At 38.4% G+C, this 23290-nt stretch overlaps 3 protein-coding genes across 7 annotated transcripts; 1 reads left to right on the forward strand and 2 right to left on the reverse strand.

Annotated features, from left to right (window-relative positions):
* Positions 1-572: 572 nt before the first annotated feature.
* On the reverse strand, positions 573-7327 carry mok (MOK protein kinase). Of its 4 annotated transcripts, none has more exons than XM_028565431.1 (12): positions 6945-7327; positions 5023-5137; positions 4577-4666; positions 4398-4468; positions 4191-4269; positions 4052-4082; positions 3769-3947; positions 3385-3486; positions 3073-3246; positions 2734-2893; positions 2448-2645; positions 573-2197 (listed from the first exon to the last, which is right to left on the reverse strand). In XM_028565431.1, exons 1-12 carry the CDS (start codon positions 7123-7125, stop codon positions 2120-2122), a joined length of 1458 nt encoding a protein of 485 aa, XP_028421232.1. In that variant the 5' UTR covers positions 7126-7327; the 3' UTR covers positions 573-2119. The 4 variants fall into 4 exon arrangements, with proteins under 4 accessions (XP_028421232.1, XP_028421231.1, XP_028421233.1 ...); XM_028565430.1 differs by having other exon boundaries at positions 4052-4100; XM_028565432.1 differs by lacking the exon at positions 6945-7327 and adding an exon at positions 6505-6714 and having other exon boundaries at positions 4052-4100.
* nemf (nuclear export mediator factor) lies at positions 7315-17243 on the forward strand. Its single transcript, XM_028565428.1, is given in 33 exon segments — positions 7315-7541; positions 7658-7726; positions 8096-8198; positions 8533-8658; positions 8792-8940; positions 9066-9133; positions 9232-9321; positions 9442-9515; positions 9619-9689; positions 9785-9860; positions 9992-10004; positions 10007-10131; positions 10322-10530; positions 10622-10795; positions 10881-10944; positions 11159-11247; positions 11372-11475; positions 11575-11637; positions 11735-11847; positions 12598-12655; positions 12778-12836; positions 12915-13035; positions 13659-13923; positions 14060-14102; positions 14206-14255; positions 14432-14573; positions 15064-15141; positions 15328-15528; positions 15645-15680; positions 15892-15998; positions 16079-16122; positions 16207-16286; positions 17021-17243. Coding segments are annotated over 33 exon segments (3201 nt in total). The 5' UTR covers positions 7315-7482; the 3' UTR covers positions 17099-17243.
* A 1523-nt stretch (positions 17244-18766) lies between these two features.
* On the reverse strand, positions 18767-22899 carry klhdc2 (kelch domain containing 2). Of its 2 annotated transcripts, none has more exons than XM_028566080.1 (14): positions 22810-22899; positions 21876-22160; positions 21697-21776; positions 21492-21609; positions 21182-21294; positions 20970-21054; positions 20599-20682; positions 20261-20341; positions 20079-20137; positions 19612-19721; positions 19453-19525; positions 19199-19286; positions 19042-19094; positions 18767-18955 (listed from the first exon to the last, which is right to left on the reverse strand). In XM_028566080.1, the coding sequence occupies exons 2-14, from the start codon at positions 22131-22133 to the stop codon at positions 18832-18834; spliced, it is 1326 nt and encodes a 441-aa protein (XP_028421881.1). In that variant the 5' UTR covers positions 22134-22160; positions 22810-22899; the 3' UTR covers positions 18767-18831. The 2 variants fall into 2 exon arrangements, with proteins under 2 accessions (XP_028421881.1, XP_028421882.1); XM_028566081.1 differs by lacking the exon at positions 22810-22899 and adding an exon at positions 22397-22779.
* Positions 22900-23290: the final 391 nt, after the last annotated feature.

The raw sequence follows: 23290 nt of genomic DNA on the forward strand, positions 1-23290 counted from the left end.
CTCTGTATCATAATGTGTATATTGTAATTAATTTGATGGGGGCCTAAGCAAACTACCATTACTCAAGTGGAAGTTTTGTCATTGATAGTTATATTTCTAAAGCCTAAAGTATACATATTAATAATATTAAAATAATCTTGAATACACCATTTTCTGTTCCTTTTTTTTTGTTCACCAACAGGTTTGTATTTACAAAACAAAGCTGTAATTCTATGGTATGGAAATTGTTTACATTGTCAAAATAGAAGCGGTCAAGTATTCAAGTCTTTGAAGCTCAGGAAGACAATGATTGAATCTCAAAAGACTTGATACATGCTCGCTTTATGCTTCAATTACAAAAATACCAGGGAGAAAACATGGAGCTCTATATCCAAACAAAAGCCACATGAAAGTTTCAGATAAGAAACTTCCACTAAGTTTTTCCCATTCAACACTACTGCAGTATGCATGTCATATTTGTGTGATGATAACCAATTATTGTTGATGCCACGAAGAGTTCAGCAACACCCCCCCCTTACGCTAGACAGAAATGTTGTGAAAACATTTTTGAAGTGATTAACATTTTACATTTATTTTATTTATTAAAAAATGATTTTTCAGGAGGTTGTACATACATTATGAAAGCGATTTAAGTATTTGTATTGCAGGCTAATGACAACATCACACAAATGACACCTCAGTTTTTTATTTTGATTATGTGTCACAATAACCAACAAGGTGCTGACTGAGTCACAGTCAGGTCACAGTCCATTGTAATGAGCTACAGCTCTGAATTAAATTATACTTTTTGAGCCATAATGCTTTAATTGAAGGTACTGGCTGAGCTACATTCTAAACAAAACTTAAAAAAAAAAATCTAGACTTTCTTACGGCTATATAAAATACAGCAGTATTGCAGGGGGCTATTTATTTACATTACAGTTGGATCATGGAATGTGCCTTTAAAATACTTCGCCAAAGACAATGTTGTGGCTTACTGTGGAATAATTGTGAAGCACTTAAAGTGACTGTTTTTGCTGCGTTCCTTTTGCACAGGAAGACTATCGCCCTACAAGTCAGTTTGTCTCGAGGAGTTCATTCACAGCTATTGAAAAGAGACTCTATAACAAGTATACGGTGCCTATAAAAAGTATTCAACCCCACCTTTGGAGTTTTTCATGTTTATTGCTCTACAACTTTTAATTGGAGCTAATTTATTAGTCACTGTGTGTAGTAATTGGTTAAAATCCTGTCACAAATTCTAGATTGGATTTAGGTGTGGACTCTGACTTGGCCGCTCCAGGACACTAACATCTAGTGTAGTTTACAATTTTCTTGTATCCTATGCCAGAATGATTGACTTTTTAATCTTTCTTCTTGTCTTCATGATATAGTTTTCCAGGACATTGACTAATCAGCTGTTGGATCTTCCAGATTTACCCTACTTGTCAAACCACAATGATCTCACTCTACTTATTTAATATTTGAGATGCGTCACAGCAAAGGGTGAAGAATACTTACAGTATATACTTATAGTTGCACTTCATTCACATCAGTTTGTAGACATTTGTGTTCACTTTGACAAAGTATTTTTGGTTGATCAGTGTAAAAAAAAAAAAAAAAAGGAGCTTATTTAATCATTTGTAATTAAAGTTGTAAAATAATACAACCAGAACAAGTCCAAAGGGTGTGACTTTTTAACGGCCCTTATTTTTTAGGAAGCTGACTGCTCCTCATCAAAGATGTTCTATTTCTTTCACCAATGGTGAATGGCTGCCAACATATCTTATTGCTTGTATAATAGACTCACATTGAAATATATTTCTAAACCGTTGTAAACATGTAACACCTGACTAAGTCAAGGAAAACTGAGGTCATAACTACTCTACGCACTCTCAATCCAACATAATATGACAGACTCAAATATTGTTTGTGTAGATATCACATTGAATTTGATACAGCAGTCATAACTGGTAAGATGACCGGCTTGGTGGTCTTTGTGGCATTTTTTTGTCAAACGTTTACAGATTTTGACATCAGGCCTGTCCAATCCTTTTTTCTCTCAACAATGTGTTTAACAGTAACCGATCTATCCTGTTTTAAGAGGCATTTTTTAATAAAACAAAAGGGTTTTTGGCTCTCAGTAGCCTCCATGTTTCCTATCCAGAGGTGGAATGTAGTATGTCTTGAAAGCTGCGCGGTGTGACTCATCCCGGGGCTGTGAAGAGAGGAAATACAGCCTGAATGCCAAATCAAATCCCTTAATGAAAGCATTACTGAGGCACTTAATAATTGTATGGTTCCTCTTGCATTTTTTGTCGTGCAACATCTGATATGCAAAACAAACCTGTCAGCTGTGTTTTACTTTAATTCCCACACTGCCCTTGGTAGATGTGACTCCCCCTAAATGACTGAATGATTCAAAACATGTAAAAAGCCTGATGTCTGTGTAGCACTCCTGTGTTTACCTTGGCCAACTGTGACTGGCACTTCTTTGACGTGATGGTTGGCAGTGTGCCTCGGTGAGTGACAGTAAATGCAGGTATGGTGGAGACTGGGAAGGAGATCTGTGGTCCTGGTACAACCATGTTGAGCTTGGGCAGCTCTGTGGGATAATGAGGGATGTTCCGTCGGATGAGGGGCTCTGCTACATGCTTCATGTTGTGCTGAAGAGGGAGGAATTGTTAAGATGGTAGCAGTTGTATTCATATTTCTTTGGACTTCTCAACTCAGTTGACTTGAACATTGACTTACGCTTATTAAAGGGGTTTGCCTTGTGTGTCTTCCCCTCAGCTGTTTGCCAAGTCTGGTTGGGCGCCAGATGTGGTCTAATGAGTTGTGTGACCCACTACTCTCTAGTCCATCCATAGTCCTAGAAACTCTGTGAAGAGTCTCGGCTTTCTTCTCTGCCAGCCTGGTAGAAAAAAAGCAAGAGCAAGCAAGACTTATATTACAAATGACAGGATGTGGGTATTTAAATTAAAAGTCATTTGTCTCCACAGTTTGACTTACCAATAATTTTCTCATCTAAATTTGATTTAATAAGTTACTAGGTGATGAATTGTTTCTTTATGTTTTTTAATTTTTTTTTACCTGATTTCCCTAAAGTATGTGTGCCGCAGGGCTGTTTCAGCAGTGATGCGTTCATCGGGGTCATAGGCGAGCATCTGATAGAGCAGTGACAGAGCTGGAGCCGGGCAGTGAGGGACTAACCGTGAGATACCGCTGCCTTTTTTAGGGGGGAAGTTGAAATGCATCGCTCTAACCCTGCCGGACATTAATAAACCATGAGAAGCCTTTGTTTTCTAAGCACAGAACAAAAATTGATATTCACAATTTGTTTGTACAAGTTCTGTAACAAAGACACACACTCTTCAAACAACATATTTGAGGAAGAACACCTACTGCTTGAACTTTTGGAGGATACTTTCATCCGGTGTGCCCAACACGTCATGGATCTTGGCTACCTGGTCCAACTCATTGGTTCCAGGGAAGAGAGGATTCAAACTGAAACACACAGGTATCTGACTGCCACAACAAAACCATTTACATAGCATTTATTTGACATTTGTTCGTGCTTGTGGTGGCAGACAAGATTGATCAAATAGAAGAGGAAAACTGAATGGAGACTGATAACATTGTAATTGCACATTTAATCAAGTACAACCCAAATTGTGAAATTACATGTGTATAACCTCACAAGAGTGTTCCTATCCCATCTCATAACTTATAAACTCTTGTCCTATTTAGGTACTACAGATGAAATGTGCCCTTCCCCTGCAGAGGTACCTCATGATCTCAAAGAAGACACAACCAGCACTCCACAGGTCCATCTTTAAGCCATAGTACCCATCAGTGAGGAGGCACTCTGGGGCTCTGTACCAGCGTGTGGAGATGTACTCTGTATGCGGGGGCTTGGAATACACGCTCCGACATGAGCCAAAGTCACCAAGCTTCAGACCATTTTGCTGTAATTTGTACAAAATCATTTTAAAAATGCGTATGACACAAAACCAGATTACCACTGTTTTGTTTCCGTAAAGCATGTTATTATGATAATGATGCATCTCACTTTGATGAGAATGTTTTCTGGCTTCACATCTCTGTGAAAGATCCCACAGCTGTTAAAACAAAAAAAACAATCTCGACATAGTTTGTATTATGTTTTATTTTAACATTTAATGTGAACTGAACTGCTTTTTCATAATTACCTGTGCATATGTTCAAGTGACTTGCAAAGCTGGTACATGTAGTTCTTTACTGTATTGTCAGGCAGTGGCGTTTTTCTTCCTGTAAGGAATAGAGTACCAATATCAGCCCATAATTCACCCAAACATTTACAGAAAGACTACATGTACATATTCAAATTCCAGTTTATCCTTATAAGGATTTATTATATGCTCATACACTTCACTTACCTTGTATGAACTCATAGATGTTCATCTCCATCAGCTCACAAATCAAAGACACAGTTCCAGTTTCTTTGTCACTGAAACATTGTATTAGATTAATATGATGTGCTACAAGAAACTAGCTTGAGGCAATACAATAACTTCATAACAACACTCTAGTACAACAACAACACTCTAGTACTTACAAAATCAGTTCATGTAGCTGGATAACATTTGCATGCGGGCTCAGTCTCTTCATTGCCTGGACTTCCCGCAGGTTGTTGGCTTGCTCCAGGCTTGATGACAGAGAACAGATGACAATTTGTACATTTGATTTGACAGGTGTATACATATAATATTGTTAATTGTACAGTTACATGGCAAATCTGCTGTACATATGGACAATGGACAATTTAACAAGATACATGACAGATTAAAAAGGGCACAGTTAATGTTAAAAACCAGTGCACTGACAACTCACATTTCAAGCAGAGATGTCTATTGCTACTTCATCACTACAAGATCAAAGGTGGAGTAAGCTGACATCTAATAGGATACTTAAGGCAAAGGGGGTGTCAAGCTGCTGACTCCAGTTACAAGGGTGCATTGACAACAGAGCATGGTGGACAACATTTAGTTGGAGAATACATACCTGTTAATTGTCTGCTTCATGGTTTTACATGCGTAGAACTTTCCATCTTTCAGGCTCTGAGTTTTCACCACCTCTGAAAATGTGCCCTCCCCGATTTTCTTGATAGTTTTGTAGCCTGCACAACAACAAAAAATACAAAGACTTATAGGGAAGGTTTTGCACAAACACATTTATATAATATTACTAATGAATATCAGTTGAAATTTGTGAATAGCTGAACTCCCTCACTGAACATTAAAGCCCATGATGATTTATTGGGATAGGAAATTGTGACCTTTTGACTTACAGCTGAAAGCCCTACATTCATAAAGGGCTGTTGCAACTAATGATTATTTTCATTAACAATTTGTCTGCTTAGTATTTTCTTTATCAACCGTTTGGTCTATAAAATGTCAGAAAATGATGAAAGATTTCCCAGAACCCAAACTGATATATTCAAGTATCTTGTTTTGTCCAACCAACAGTCCAAAACCCAAATAAATTCAGTTTATTAACATAGAAGACTAAGGAAAGCATCAAATAGACCTTTTAATATTTTAGAGACAGGATATATATTGTATTTTGGGCATTTTTGGATAAACACGTTTCTCTAGTTGTCTGCAGTTTGACTAACCCTAACTATTTGATTAATCCATGAATCATTTTAGCTGTACATTCAATAAGCTAGATACTTCTGACAAAATACTTCACAAAAAGTTCGAAACAGGGCTGCAACTAACCATTATTTGAATTATCTGCTGATTATTTTCTTGGTTGATCCAAACCACTGACTAATCGTCTAATTGTTGCAGCTTTAACCTTATCTCTTAAAGCCTACAGTTCAATAATAATAATAATAATAAACTTTATTTGTATAGCACCTTCCATAAAAACAAAGTGTTTACAATAAGGGGAATGAATCATAGAATGAACATAAAAAAAGGATAGATTTTCATAGATGGAAAATAAAATAAACGTGATAATATAGTATAGGTAAAAATAAGATAAAATAGATTATAGTTGTTAGTGTAAATTCTCACGAGACAACACCATCTTTGATCAGTGACTTCAGACAGAGTTTTACTGGCTTGTGTCCAAAAGCATTTACAAAGCAGAATATATAGTTTATGTGTGGATTTTCCCTTTAACAGGCTAAACGTTAACAAGCAGAACTATAACAGTTAATAAGTAAGGCCAGGTGTATGACATTGTTGTTCATATACGGTCACCATTTTCAAAACAATAACGTTACTAGCTAGCTAGTTAAAACTAGGCTAACGTTAAGCGTTAAATGAAAAAATAAAAACATGATTATAAAGGATAACGGTCAAAACCATGCACGAGTGAGTTATTTGAACAGACGTAATGAACTCACAGCTAGCTACTCCTAGAGGTTAAAACAGCTGAAACAGTTAGCAAAACATAAGAATCTTTGAAGAGAAACTTCGACCGCCGCCTGTCAGACCTGTCATCACGCTGCTCACCCGTTAACTCACAACTTACAATGCATCCCTTTGTGTCTCAGCCGCTGCATGTAAGTCGATTATCCATAACATGCGTATCTGGAAAAATCTGGACAAAACATTTCAATGCGAAGGTTGAAAATGTGAGTTTTTTTTGCGCATCGAGGTGTCAAAAGGACACGAAACTGGCCTTAAGGTTGCTAGCCTATCCCCGCTAGCCCTGTTAGCTGACCGTCGCCTTGGTAACGGAGCACGCCTTCGCCCTCCACTCTGACCTGAGGAGGAAACTGGAAACTCCGACTGAATGTTTGACTGTCTCTCTGGCCTTACTGCAGAAAATATTCGAAATGAGAAGCAACAATGCAGCACAATATGCCCTGCCATTCATATAAAAAAAATGCCAGTCAAGGTTTTTATTCGCTGCAGGCCCAGATATTTGAAGCAGCGGTGTTTTTACAGCTGCATAATTCACCTTATTACCTTTTTTCCAGAGGTGGGTGGCGACCGCTAGCTCGGATGTCTTTTCATTAGGCTGCGGATTGTTGTTCTGCATGTCGACATTTCCCCTGCTGTTCCAGTCGACGTTAGGTGGTGTTTTGCATGCATTTCGAAGGCTTGCCCTGTCTTTTACGCCAATAAGCCAGTTTGAGTAGTGCATCATTAGTGCACTTGTAATGCTAAAGAGCCTACCATGAGCTTAATAATATCTAGAAAAACTAACAGTCTCTTGAAGAGCACCACTGGTCCACTGCATTCATGTCATAGCATAACGTTACCAAGCACCAGTGCATCCCATACACAATCAATGCATTCTATTTACTTATCGCTACGTCTAGTGTGTGGAAAAGGCGTGGACCTGTCTATTTTGCTCCACGTCGGCTTCCGTAAAAACCTATCACTTGTGCGCATGTTCAGTAATTCCCTGCATGTTTATGGTTTCCTTGCTGATGTTGCACCAGAAATGTGAATTTATCACCGTTTACCTTTCTTTTTACTAGTAGTCAGCTTTTCGATCACCATGAAAACAAGATTCACCACCGTGGATATCAGGGCAGTTATTGCCGAGATCAATGCCAAGTAGGTGATATGTGTTATTGCCTCTAGCAGCCTGGTGGCTATAAGCTAACCATCGGTAATGTGGATTTGTCTACAAATGATCAGCCTTTCATTTATTTTGCTTCACTCTATCACAGCTACATTGGCATGAGAGTAAACAACGTGTACGACATTGACAACAAGACGTATCTCATCCGTCTGCAGAAGTAAGGACAGTTTGAATAACTTGCCTCCAAAAGTTTCACTGTAATGATATGGCATAAATATACTCCATTACAAATAGAAGTTCTGTATGCAACATTGTGAGTATAATTAGTAAATAAGTATTATACATAACGTGGGATTCAAGTATACAAAAGTATTATTAACTGACAGGGCCACTGATATTTTATTAGCTCACCATATGTTGTGTATGTAAAAAGTACAGTATTTTCCTCTGATATGTAGTGGAGGAGAAGTAAAAACAAAAAGCATGAAACAGAAGTACTCAAGTACACGTACCTCAAAATTGTACTTACTAAATATCCACCACTTTCAGTCAGTGTGTATAACTCGGTGTCATATTTTTGTCTCAGGCCTGACAGCAAAGCTATTCTCCTGATTGAGTCTGGGAGTCGTATTCACTCCACAGACTTCGAATGGCCCAAGAACATGATGCCTTCGGGCTTCGCAATGAAAGTAAGAACATCTTGTTTATTGAATAACTGACCAACTTTAAAACAATTTTTTTTTTATCATTACTGTATAATTCTAACTGTATTTTAGGCTTTTAAAATATTTTGATTTGTGATTCAAGTCACATTTCACTGAGAATTCCATTCCGTAGTTTCCTTGAAGTCCAGTGTGAGGAACATTAACCAGACAGTTTGACATGTTTCTTTTCTATACCTAAAGGGATTTGATATTTATGTCAATATCAGTACAAGCTTCTCGTTATTGTGATTTTTTTGCATTGGTTTATTTATGTATTAGTTGTGATGAAACTGAATGTTAAAAGCAACTTTGTCCGTAGTGTCGAAAACACCTGAAGTCACGGCGGTTGACGCAAGTTAAGCAGCTCGGGATTGACAGGATTGTTGACATCCAGTTTGGCTCAGATGAGGCTGCCTACCATTTGATTATTGAACTGTATGACAGGGTGAGAAAACATTGTGAGATGTGTATATCAAACTTCTGATCATATCAGCCCTGATCCCGAACCAGGACATTCATACATGCCAATATGTTTGTGTATGTGTGCATTTGTTGGTCTGTTTCTTATCCATCTTCAGGGTAACGTCATTCTTGCAGACCATGAGTACACCATCCTGAACCTGCTGCGGTTTCGTACAGCAGAGGCAGAAGATGTTAAGATTGCTGTGAGAGAGCGGTACCATGTGGAGAGCGCCCGACCGCCTGAACCTCTCATCAGTTTAGAGCGGTAACTCCATCTTTACATATGCTTGTTGACTTTGTGGACCAGATGGACATCCATCAGATTTCAATAGACATATATTATTCCTACACCAGTGAAAACGAATACTCTCCTATTGCTTTTTTATGTAGACTGACTGAAATCCTCAGCAAAGCACCGAATGGAGAGCAAGTGAAAAGGGTCCTGAACCCTCACCTTCGTAAGTATCCAGGAAAACAGTTCTCAATCCAAAAAAAATTTATCAAGTAAATGAACAGACTAAATCAGGTTTTTTGTCTTTTTCAAACACATCTCCAGCCTATGGATCCACTCTGATAGAACACAGTTTGATAGAGGTGGGACTGCCGGGTTCTGTCAAAGTTGACAGCCAAGTTGATGCTGCCCAAGGTATAGAAGAGTTAATTGCAGTAACAGACCAGTGGATGTAGTGGTTCAAGTTTAAGATTTGTTTTTGAATTTTGGGTTGTTTATTTGCATAAAACTGTATTTGATCTGACTGATTTTCAGTTGCACCTAAAATCCTGGAAGCTATGCAGATTGCAGAAACCTATATGGAAAAAACAGAGAACTTCAGTGGCAAAGTAAGGGTTCTTTCATAAGCAGTCTTTATTTTGAGGAAACAAGTTCTTTAGGATGCTGTAATAGATGTGTTATATTCACAAGCTCTGCTTTGTTTAATTCAAGGGTTACATCATACAAAAGAGTGAGAAGAAACCAAGCTTAACTCCTGGCAAACCCAGCGAAGAACTGCTCACGTATGTCAAGTTTCGTTTAACACTATACATAATTTTTTTTAGCTGCTTTTTTATAATATGGTTAATTAATTCATGTAAATAATATCTACTTACAGATATGATGAATTCCACCCATTCCTCTTTGCCCAGCATGCAAAGAGCCCCTATTTGGAGTTTGATACTTTTGATAAGGTAAATACTGACATGGCTGCTTATTTGGTTTTATTTCTTGATGCTTTGTTTAGGAAAGAATATTGATCTTTTCTCCTTTACAATGTGAATTCACCCTTTTGATATTAATCTAATGTGATCCTCTCATGTAGGCAGTGGATGAGTTTTTTCTAAGATGGAGAGTCAGAAGATTGACATGAAGGCTTTGCAGCAGGAGAAACAGGCTCTGAAGAAGTTGGAGAATGTTAAAAGGGACCACGAGCAGAGACTGGAGGCCTTGCACCAAGTACAGGTCAGCGTTTCTGTCAACTTTTAGGTTTGTGTGCTCAAAGCGCTGCACAGAATGGCTCCTGCTTTTCCATATGTATGTATTTGTGGAACGTTAATGTTGGCACTGTTGACAAGAATGAACTGAAACTTGCAAACACAGATCAGGCAAATCATCAGCTGAAATACAAGAAATCTTGTCTTGTGTGTTGCAGGAGGTGGACAGAATAAAGGGAGAACTGGTGGAGATGAACCTACCTGTGGTAGAGAGGGCGCTGCAGGTGGTGCGCAGTGCACTGGCAAATCAGGTGGACTGGACTGAGATCGGTATTATCGTCAAAGACGCACAAGCTGCTGGAGACCCGGTGGCCTGTGCCATCAAGGAGCTGAAGCTGCAGACCAATCATATCACCATGCTTTTAAAGTGAGACCATCTGATACAGAAACTTAAGTCTCTCAGACCACTCTGCTCCTTGTTACAGCATTTGGCTCATGTGTGTCTTTTTTCCCTCTAGAAATCCATATATTTCTGAGGAAGACCAGGAAGAGGAAGAGAAAAAATATGTGGTGGAGGAGAAAGGGAAGAAAAACAAAAATAAAGACAAAGGACAGAACAAGAAGGTGCAAAGGAACAAGCCCACGTTAGTGGACGTGGATCTTGGCCTGTCGGCTTATGCCAATGCCAAAAAGTAGGTTAAGATGTAATCCCAATTGAGCATTATGTGGAGAAGGTGTTGTTTTTACAGTTGATGCTTGTCATTGTGCTTTTTTTAGGTATTATGACTTCAAACGCACTGCTGAAAAGAAGGAACATAAAACCATTGAAGCAGCAGATAAGGTAAGAAAGCTGTTTCAGCCTTTGTCCCTATGCAAACTCTGAAATTCCTGCCGTCACAAATTATTGTATGTTCAGCAAGGGACATCTTTAAGATTGAAGCAAGGCCCGTTTTTGTGTTTTTTCAGGAACATTGCTTGCATTGTACAAGTCCAGTTGACAAGTCGTCGTACTTTTGTATACTGTTGAATGGGCTTTTATTTTCATGTCATTCAAGGCTATGAAATCTGCAGAGAAAAAAACACAGAAAACACTCAAAGAGGTTCAGACTGTGACCACCATTCAGAAGGCCAGGAAAGTCTACTGGTAAGACACACATCACCATTTTGTGCCTATGCATATTCAGACTTTGATGCAGTATTTTTGCACATATGTTCATGACGCGCAGTGGAGCCTTTCATTCTCTCAACCATTTCTCCCCTTTTGGCAGGTTTGAGAAGTTCTTGTGGTTCATCAGCTCAGAGAATTATCTCGTCATCGCAGGAAGGGATCAGCAGCAGAACGAGATAATTGTCAAACGCTACCTCCGGGCAGGTAATGAAAGAACTTATACACACACTCTTACCTTTTACTAAGTAAGCACCTTCAAAACGGGGCTGGTGTATCCCCTCACGTGTGCCTTTACTTTGTCAGGTGATGTCTATGTTCATGCTGACCTCCATGGAGCGACTAGCTGTGTCATCAAGAACCCTGCAGGTAAACCTGCGCATCTCCATCCGCTATGTGAACATACTAGATGTTAGTTTTTCCTCTCATTTGTTTGTGTCTCTGCCTCTCCATCTTCCTGCTCCAGGTGACCCCGTCCCTCCTCGTACCCTGACAGAAGCTGGCACTATGGCTGTGTGCTACAGTGCTGCCTGGGATGCCAAGATCATCACCAGCGCTTGGTGGGTTCATCATCATCAGGTGAGTTATCAATAACAAGCAACTAAATTTGCTACCTTGTATGCATGCATGTATGTATATATATTTAATACAAATTATTTCTCAGTCACTGCCACTATATTTAGATAAAATTAAGTATGGAGAGTGATGTATTCTACCACGTTCCATACATTTAAAATGCAATGACTGGCTTAAAGGGGTTGCTAGAGTTTAGGTTAAAACAAGGTAGCATATTTTGCTTCTAACAAGCCACAAGGCAAAATATATTTTGATATGTCTGCTGTTTCTTTATAACCATCATATTGTATAAATGTTTTTATTCTGTAACATATTTTATAACTGTGTGCCATAATTTACTGTAAGTTTTTAAGTACCCTGTAGAGTTATATTCACATTCAGTGTTTCTGACCAAAACACATTGTGTGTATATTTGATGCCTAATATATGCATATTATTTTTCTCATCAAACATTTGTAAAGGTGTTTTTTATATTATAAATTGTGCATTGTTTACATTCCTTTTTGACTTCTTAAGTCTTCTTGACATGTTATGTACAAAAACAGGGGACCAACTTGCTATTGCTCCATATTGCTACTAGTGATAAAAACTCCACAGAGTAACTTGAACATACAGGTTCAGAGTGTTAGAGTTATTAGACATGGGCGGAAAAAAATTGACTACAAGCAGCAAAATTATTTAATCACATTGATAGAGTAGAAATGTTGGCATTTATTCCTAATTAGCAGTGTTATATCAATTATTTGTGTTCAGGTGTCTAAAACAGCTCCCACTGGAGAGTACCTGACCACTGGAAGTTTCATGATCAGAGGTATGAAACACTAACATTTCCGTTGTATTCATTCTGTAAGGCACCAGAGTAAAATGTAAAAAGTGTAATTGCTAATGATGATGTCTAACAGAGGGCCTAACATTTGACATATTTCTCTCCAGGAAAGAAAAACTTTTTGCCACCTTCTTACTTGATTATGGGCTTCGGATTCCTCTTCAAGGTAAATATCATCATGAGCTGTGAGTTCATGTTCAACTCTTTGTATTAAAGCAATGACGTTTGATGCTGGTCTGTGCAGGTCGATGAGCAGAGTGTGTTTCGGCACCGAGGGGAGAGAAAGGTGAAGACTGTAGAGGAGGACATGGAGGACGTCACATCCAGAACTGCTGAGCTGTTAGAGGAGGGAGAGGAGCTGATAGGTAGCAGATACCAAAATGATTGATTTCATTTACTGTGTACAGTACAGGCCAAAAGTTTGGACACGCCTTCTCATTCAATGCGTTTCCTTTTTATTTTCATGACTATTTACATTGTAGATTCTCACTGAAGGCATCAAAACTATGAATGAACACATATGGAATTATGTACTTAACAAAAAAGTGTGAAATAACTGAAAACATGTCTTATATTTTAGATTCTTCAAAGTAGCCACCCTTTGCTTTTTTATTAATAAGGGAAAAAATTCCACTAATTAAACCTGACAAAGCACACCTGTGAAGTGAAAACCATTTCAGGTGACTACCTCATGAAGCTCATTGAGAGAACACCAAGGGTTTGCAGCGTTATCAAAAAAAGCAAAGGGTGGCTACTTTGAGGAATCTAAAATATAAGACATGTTTTTAGTTATTTCACACTTTTTTGTTAAGTACATAATTCCATATGTGTTCATTCATAGTTTTGATGCCTTCAGTGAGAATCTACAATGTAAATAGTCATACAAATAAAGAAACTCATTGAATGAGAAGGTGTGTCCAAACTTTTGGCCTGTACTGTATGCAACGACGACAGTTGGGTGTTGGTACTGATTCTGTTGCCTCTGCAGGTGATGAAAGCAGTAATGAAGATCAGGGTGAGGAAAGGGCGGGAGTACATGGAGAGACAGTAAAGCAGATTAAAAAGATGGTTGAGGGGGAGAATGGTGCGAGAGGAGAACTGGCTGCTGTTCCTGAACAGGACGACGTGGAGGCAGAGGGAGAGGAGGATGGAGAGGAAGACAGCGGGGAGGAAAAGGAGATGAAGAATGAAGAAAGTGAAGAATTCAGCTTTCCGGATACGACCATCTCCCTCTCTCATTTACAGCCCAGCAGGTAATGTTACCACTACAATGCTAACACTATAATAATGGAAAGGCCTTGTCCTGTTTTCTACACGCCTTATAGTTCCATCCATCCTAGCACCCAACGATAAATGGTACTTAATAAAAGTGTCTCTCCCTATTACTAGGAATACTCAAAACCCTGGTTTCAAAAAGGAAGTGACCACTCAGGTAATTAGTCGCCATCTTAGGCCACATACATTGCAGCTATTTCATCTAAGTGAAAACATAAAGGTATAATACTTCAAACTCATGTTGATGAATTTCTCTACAGGTTGAGGTAGACTCACAAGGGAGGAAACACATGACTGCCAAGCAGAGAAGGTGAATGAATGGTATAAAATAACAACACACTGTTAGCATGTACTTCTTCCTGTTAAGTCCATACCACAAACTTTCAGGCTTTCATTAACAGGTAGTGTTGAGACATTTGGTTGGTTTAAGAAAAAAACGTATCATTGATCATTCAGTCATTGATTCAATCCTTTTTTTATCTTTAGAGAAGAGAAGAAGAAGAAACAGAAACCGGAAGGGTGCGACACTGAGGAGAAGACTGAGATTTCATCTGCTGGATCAGCAGTCGATCAGGGATCCAAAGGTGGAGGAGGCCCCTCCCAGCAGCCACCGAAGAGAGGCCAAAAGGTGAGAAAGGAGTTTGATAAGATCATTCGTTCTGTACTTAAGACCAAATCTAAAACAAAGTAATAATACCTTCGCCAATACATACATACATGCTTTTAAGTTTACAAATCTTTCCAAAGGAGATACAATTTACATGAGAAAACTAAAATCCAAGACTAAAACCTACACAAAAGAAATAAAACCTATAACAAACCAAAGTAAATGTACAAGAGACTCAGAGGCAAACAACACCAGTATAATTATTAAAAGCATGAGTAGGAACATGTTTTTATTTTCATAATCTGCAGCTACAATATCACATTACAAAATGGATGTAAACAGTATCAAAAGCTGAAACAAAATATAATAATTATTCAAGAAATGACTAAACAACATCTCTGATAAAGCCAAAGTTTTTGGTAACTTTACCTTTTGCATTACATGTCATAGTGAGTTTATTTGATGGAGCAGTCTGGTTTCTGTGTGTAATTTGTGCCTGTTGTCACTGCAGAACAAGTTAAAGAAGATCAAAGAGAAGTACAAGGACCAGGATGAAGAGGACAGGGAGCTCATGATGCAGCTGCTCGGGGTGAGGATGACTAAAAAAAAAAATGATCCTCGACACAGAGTTGTTACTATGTACTGTACAGTGACACATGGTAGCACACCATCTGCAACATTTAGTAGGAACTGCAACTTGGGGTCTACAGTTGTCATGTGCACAGTCCTTGCGACTAACACAATAAATAACAGTATAAGCGCTTTTCTTCTGTAGTCAGCTGGTTCCACTAAGGAGGAGAAGGATAAGGGGAAAAAAGGAAAGAAGGGGAAGGGTAGAGACGAACACATCAGGAAAGCAGCCCCTCCGAAACAACCCCCGAAACCTCGTAATGTGGAGGCCGCAGTGACAGGAGGAGGGGAGGGTGATGAGGAGAAGCCGCCTGGAGAGGAGGCCGGTCCTGCCGAGGAGGACAAGGTACGGGACACAATCAAGATCCACTTCCCGTGTCTATATTGGTCTGGTGATGTTTACGAAGTTACCTGCCACAACCAACAACCTTATATTGTATATGTTATTTCTTTTTCTTTCAGGAAGATGATGTGGACCAAGACAATCCTGGAGCAGAAGTGGGTTCTTAATGTACTTTTGACTGTGGATAAATATTTCTAATAGTTAATAGAAATTAATCATTATTCCCTCTTTGATATATGTATTTTTTTCTTAACAATTCAAAGAACATTTTGGGTATAAATGCACATTAATTCTGCATCATTCATTTTAACCCACCAGTAAGTTTACTACTGCATGAGTCTTGAGTTTTCCTTTGTGCTGCCTCAGGAAGCAGAGGATCTGCTCACCTCTCTGTCGGGCCAGCCCCATCCTGAAGATGTGCTGTTGTTTGCTGTGCCAGTCTGTGCTCCATACACCGCCCTGTCGAACTACAAGTATGTGCAAATAACCTTTTGGTGTGTTAAGAGACAAAGCGAAGCTTGCAGGGGCTAAGTGAGTCATTTGTTTTTCACAGACACAAGGTGAAACTGACACCAGGTTCTCAGAAGAAAGGAAAAGGTAAGAATATCTATTCTAATATTCATGTTTTTACAGTGAAAATTATTGCTTTTAGAATTGCTTTTATTTTTTTATTTCTCCCAGCTGCACGCACTGCAGTTTTGAGCTTCATGAAAGCCAGAGATGCCTCTACCAGAGAGAAAGACCTGTTCCGCAGTGTCAAGGTAAAGAAGTTCACTGCATTTCTTCGAGTTTTTAGGACTTACTATACTATGACATTTTATGGCTTTTTATGACATACTATACTATGACTTTTATGATGTACTTTACTATGACTTTTTTTATATTTTTATGATGTACTATAGTATGAAATTATTTCAGACATATTTATGACGTACTTTGACTTTAAAAAAAATATATTTTTATGACATATTAGACTTTTTTTGACATGCTATAATTTTTGGGAATTTTTGACATACTATACTATTACAACTTTTTTTATGACATCCTATACTATGAATTTTTATGACATACTATTCTTTAGAATTTTTTTCTTTTATGACATTTTTATGACATACTACACTATGACTTTATATGACATACTATATTATTTATGACGTTTTGATGTACTTTGATTTTTTTCTATATATTTTTCTGACATAGTACACTGACTTTTTTATGACATACCATACTACAACTTTTTATAACAATCATACTATGACTTTATAACTTTTTTCAACATACTATACTATGGGTTTTTTTAATGACTTTTTTTCCAACATACTATTCCATGTCTTTTTTTATATTTTTTGACGTACTATACTATGACTATTGTATCACTTTTTTTCGACATACTTTACTATGACTTTTTAACATTAGTTGCAGCACTAATCACAGGGTAGTTTGTTTTTCTTTGTAATTTAATTTAAACTGTATCCCCTCTAATATCCTGTTGCAGGATACTGATCTATCCAGAAACATGCCAGGCAAAGTTAAAGTGTCTGCTCCAAACCTGCTGGCTGCCAAGAAGAAATGAGACGGGTGAACACAGACTTGTGTGGCTCGGCTGACTTCATCTACATTTCAAGCATGAGCGGTACCGGTTAAGATCTGATAATCAGCGTACAGTTCCCTTGTTGGATATCAATTTTATTTTAAATATACAAAGCTGAAAAAAACAACTTATGGTATGTGTTTATTCTTTTGAGTACGAAATAACAATATCCATTGCATTCTACAATAAAACACACTAAGGGAACATTGTGCAAACCAGGCCAATACAAACAAAGCCCTACTGACATTAGGCATTTCAGTGCAACGTGGCTCAACATCCAATACACTTAGGGTAGTATTTTAAGTTATTGTTAAAACAAGATTTAAATGCTACAGGAGCCACTCATGACAATTTAAAAAGGCTTTAAAAGCCTCTTTCAGAATAAAGAACCCATACATTTCCTCAACTATATAAATACACATAAATAAAAATTAACATTTCTGGGGCTTCAAAGGAGATAGTCTTGCGTAACAAAGCACTAGTTTTAGGTCTGTGAGAACTTAAACTACAAGATTTAGCAAACATCTGTATTAAAGATTGTGCCAAACAGTTATAGCAATCATTAAAGCAACAGGCTCCCTAAAAAAATTCTGCACTGTTAAAGCAAACATGTTTCAGCCTTGCACCACTGTGTTTAGTGTTAAGACATTAGACTAATATTTTCAGTTGGTTCAATTTCTGAGGAAGACTAGTGAAAACTACGTCAACAAGCGACTGGAGTATGGCGTTTGTTCTAAAAGACTCTCTCCTTGACTTATGGGTATACCTACACAATGCACTACAATCTTGTGGAGGAAAGGAAAGTCCTGCACAATTTCCAAACTATATTTTCCCCCCTCCATAACACACCATATTTTCTCACAGGTTTCTTTCTATGGTTTTCATGAAAAGCTGATCATGAGATTGTGTTTTTTGTTCATAATTTAAGTTTAGGCAGGTATCCACTACTTTACTGGCTGGTACAATATTAACACCTTGTATTAAGATAAAATACATTTTTGTGATCATTAAAACAACACTGTCATAACTTCAATGTACTTGCAGTTACTAAATGCTGACAAAAATATCTTATCTTAATCAAGTTTTCTTATCCAGTACAGAAGTATCAATCCATTTATCTTGGAATGCAGGAATAGAAACCATGCCATTATATTTTGGCTTTTCAGAAGGATGTATGCTTAGCAAAGAAATGGGATTTTTCTAGATTTTCTGCTCTCTTTTATATGCTGTGCATCGTATGCACTGCCACACCACTAAAGATTATACTGGCTTTGCAAGAGTTTGACCTATAAGATAATAAACAAAAACACGTAATAAACAGGAAAAGGATGGCCTGTGAACATTAGCACTGTCAGTTACACAGCTGTTCACTATTGCTTGAGATTTTTTAAATATGTCCACACACATTAACTAATGCTCAAATAGGACTACCTGCTTTGAGACAGACACACACACACACACACACAGACACACACACACACACACACACACACACACACACACACACACACACACACACACACACACACACACACACACACACACACACACACACACACACACACACACACACACACACACACACACACACACACACACACACACACACACACACACACACACACACACACACACACACACACACACACACACACACACACACACACACACACACACACACACACACACACACACACACACACACACCTCTTAGCCTAGGAGCCCAGTGTGTTAACACGTGCCATTCTCTGTTTGAGGCTGTGTAGGAGGTGTTTAGGCAAGCAGTCCCAGTAACTAGACAAACGCTCCCTGTGCTGCAGAACAGCTTCCATACAGAACCTAGACAGTGGGAACAGAAAAATATCAGCACAAAATAATAAAAAAAAAGGAGAACAGCTTCAGGTATAAAATAAGTTCACACTTACCGTACTAGTGATTTGGACTGAACATTAAAAATCAGTAACTCGTTACTGTGAGCCTGTCGAGTAAGCATAAAGGAATCAAATTCAGTAAAATAGATTGTAATGCATGTAAAAAAAAAAAAAAAAAGATTATTATATTTTGATATGACTTGCAGCTTACCGCTCTGTGATGAGACAACAGGTTGTTGGCACACCCTCCAAACACAAACACCTCTCCATCAGGACCAGAGCATGCTGTGTGCCACAGCCTGAAATACACAGCACAATGTCAAGAATTGTCAACATACAGAACCTAGACAGTGGGAACAGTTGCTCATACACACATCCAAATTAGTGGTCATCCCTCAGAGTCATTTAGCTGAAACTTAATCTTCAAGCACACTAACAGTGTTCACAGTAAGACGAGAGGATTACCTTGGACTCTCTGTGTGACTGTGTTTGAAGGGCTTCCATTCATTTTTGCTTACATAGTACAGCCAAGCATCACCTGAAAACAGATAACTCCATAAAACCAGCGACCATTTTGAGGTGGCAAGGGATTATTTGGTACTCCAGAACAAGTGTCAGACTCACTCAGTGTCTCTCTGTCTGTGGTGAAACCTCCAAATAAGAAGATGTGGTCTGGTGACACAGGAGTGAAGGAGTGCCAAGACCTGCCCAGAGGACCCTGCTGGGGAACGCTCCTGCAACCAGGTCAGAGGGGAACATTAGAGCAAGAAACACTACTAGAAAATGCATTTCCTGCAGAAAATGCTTGTGAATGCTGAAAAGCTAAATTGGATTGCTGGCATAATTGCATAGTTAGGTGAAGTAGTGAGAGTAGTTGGAAAACTGGGAATGGTTTTATTAGTACGTATTTCATTGAAATGTTGAATAAGGGTGAGTATGTTCCAATGGAACAAGTGACGAAAAATGTATAACTTTTGAAGCATGTTAGACTCGCCCATTCGCAAAAGATGAGCTGACATTAAGATGGTTTTTAGTTTAAACTATCGTCTGCTCAGATGATTCCTAATATTATGAAAAGAAACAATACTTACATTTCATGCCACTCCCATGTGTCCAGGTCAATGTAGTACAGGTCATTTAGTCTGTAGTTCTGTGGACCAAAAGAGATGGGAATAGGAAACAATCATTTATAGTGAAAAGGTAGGTAATATTAACCGTATGACAAGAATTGACAAAAAAAACATCTTGAATTCCTAGTTTTAAATTTCTTTACCTTATATCTTCCCCCAAACACATAGCCTCTGTTACCAACTGTGGCACAAGCATGAGCTGCCCTGGGCGATGGAGTGTTCCCCTACATCAGGACATACCAACAGAGAGAATGCATCATTTTTCAGTGTTTATTCTAATAATCCTCAAGAGTCAAAGGAAAAGCTCTGATTATGGCAGGATAAAGGCAGGGACAATGGATGAAAATTGGAGAGACTGGTTTAGGTGGATGAGGCTTTTGTTGCTATTGGGCAGTGGGTTGGCTCTCAACATGTGCACGCATGCGATGTGTGTGATTACATTGTGTGAGGTGATATTGGTAGTGTCTGTGGATGTGTTTACCTTGGTGTTGGGTTGGCTCCATGTAGAAGTCTCCAGGTCCAGGATGTGGATGTGGTTGTTCCAGCCTCGTCCAGAGCTGTCCCACTGCAGCAGCAAACAAATTAAATATATTTAGGTCAAATGTAATCAAATTGACATTAAAGCAACACTAAAGAACTTTTCCCGCTTCGGTCCCCCTACAGGTTGGAAGCGGAATTGTCCATTACATTCTCTAGTGTTGCTTTAAAGGAAATAGACACTCCAGCTGTTTTGTATAACTTGCTATGAAAGATTTCCCTTTAAACTTATACAATTTAGAAATATACAATAATAAAAAGATGTAACACTTGAAAGCAGTGTTTATCACATGAAGAGGATTTTTGTTTACAGACCACAAGTGAAGATGATTCATCATATTCAAAAGTCCCTTGATGAAGTTCTTGAGCAGCGTAGCCATAGCCACCAAAGAATATAAGTCTGTGAAAACAATATATATGATTACATGGCTGGAACTTGATGGCCACATTAACATTTTCTGAAGTGTGCCAGATGTTTAACATTCATGTTTACTTCAACATCAAAATAAAAGGTAGTCATTACTCACTTGTTCTTCTGAACCCAGCACCCAAGCTTGTCCTTGCAGGATGGAGGGAGTCCTTTAAGATCCCTCATTTCCTCCCAAACTAGGCTGGGAGCTCTCAGGGGCAGGCGGTAGATCTGCAAAGCACAGCATACAGGAGTTCTGAAATATAATCGCAGACTGACAAGATTCAGTGTTCTGATTAGCCATAAGGTAATCATTTGAAAATAACAGAGGATGTTAAGTCTCACACACACACACACACACACACACACACACACACACACACACACACACACACACACACACACACACACACACACACACACAGTACCCTATTTGTGTTTCCCCTGGCATGATGACCTCCAAATAAGTAGAGGACTCCATCAACACACACCCCACAGCTGCCTGACATGGATGTGTGCAGGTTACCTCCGGCTAAATGTTTTGTCCTGTGAACATTTAGGTTTTGATTTTAATTTAAATTTAGTGGTGATGACAATGGTATCAAAATGCAACTTAATTTTAACAGCTATTACCATACTCCTGACTCCATGTTGTACGTCCAGATCTCATTTCTTGGCAGATACAAGTCAAAGAAGCCGTGGTTTTGAGCATTCTTGTTCAGAGGGAGAAAAATTATGTAATTCAAATAAATATGTAGACTATAGTAAAAATGTTATGTTTAAGACATGTATCTAGCTAATAAACTCCTTACCTTGTATCCACCCCACACATACATGCTGTTTCTGTCAACCACTGCTATATGACCACTGCGCTCAGCTGGGGTATCTAACTCAAATGATTCAGATGCTTCAGTGTCCAAGGGCTGTTCATCCTCCACCTCCTCTTCCTCATCTTCATCCATATCGTCATTTACCATCCAAGCAAACAGTCGGTCATCTTCTTCTCTGTCGGAGTCATTGTCATCCTCTTCGGCTGGCAGATCTCCAATGTCTTCCTCCATCTCTGCCATTATCTCTGCTATGTCAGTCTCTTCTGTCTGCAGTCATGGCAAGAAGCGAGAATGAGAAAACAAGTTACTAATGACAGGATTATTTAAATAACTTAGCTAGTTTTTACTTTTAATAAAAAATTAGGCTAAGAGAAAAAAAATACCCATATTCAAAACACTGGATGTCAGGAAATTATGTTCAGCTAGTCATATGAAAATAGGCAACATCGACCTGTTTTCTCTGTGTAAGTAAGGTAGAGTTTATACTAACGTAACATCCACACCTTCAACTGTTTGGTCTTCTTTTAGTCAGTCACTGTGTTAGCTTGAATTCTGCTAATGCAGGACAGATAACGATAGCTGGCAGCACGATAACTGCTGACCTACTTTGCTAGCTCATCTATTTAGGTTACTATAACAACGTGCAGTTAGCTTAGTCTTTGTCTTAGAAAGAAGGCGAAGGTCCAGAACAACCGATTTATGTGTTTAAAATACCCCAAACTAACTGGTCACAGCTGTTCGTCAGTTAAATCGGCTAGCTAATGTTACAGAACGTTTGTAAACTTGAAAATACAAAACATGCTCTAAAATTATATTGGTCACGTTAGTGTCCAATACAACTGCAACATGCAATTGCAGTTCTGGGTATAAATGAATTGCAGCCGTCTTTACCATAGACAGTATATAAGGTCTTTACCTTGAGATGTTTGTTTTTCCTGCAAATTTCAAAACGCCATGTATATGAGGTCACGGAAGTATTTTGGGGGCACGACCGGAAGTTGTCGACTTCTTAAATCCGCCATCTTGATAAGGTCGGCATACAGCAGCCCCAAATTCATATTAGTCCAAAATATATTGTAAAGAAAGTAAGAGGCCTTTATTTTATTTTCTAATTTCTTGAAACTTTTCACATTAACAAATTACCTATACAGATATCTAAATTTGATCAACAGGTAGCCTGTCCCTCATTGCTTGGAAATTGTGCTACACACATATCCTTTCCCCATAAAAAAAACATCATATGGAATAATGGTGACATTACTGTTGGAAAAAAAAAACTATCTTTAAGCCAAATTTGGTTGATAAAGGTGTTGTTTATGTAAGCGATCTCTTTGATACCACTGGGTTAATGTTTAGTTATGAACAATTTCTTCTTGTTAAATCCTTTCCTGTAACAA

The sequence above is a fragment of the Perca flavescens genome, chromosome 20, assembly GCF_004354835.1.
Source record: "Perca flavescens isolate YP-PL-M2 chromosome 20, PFLA_1.0, whole genome shotgun sequence".
Lineage (NCBI taxonomy): Eukaryota > Metazoa > Chordata > Actinopteri > Perciformes > Percidae > Perca > Perca flavescens.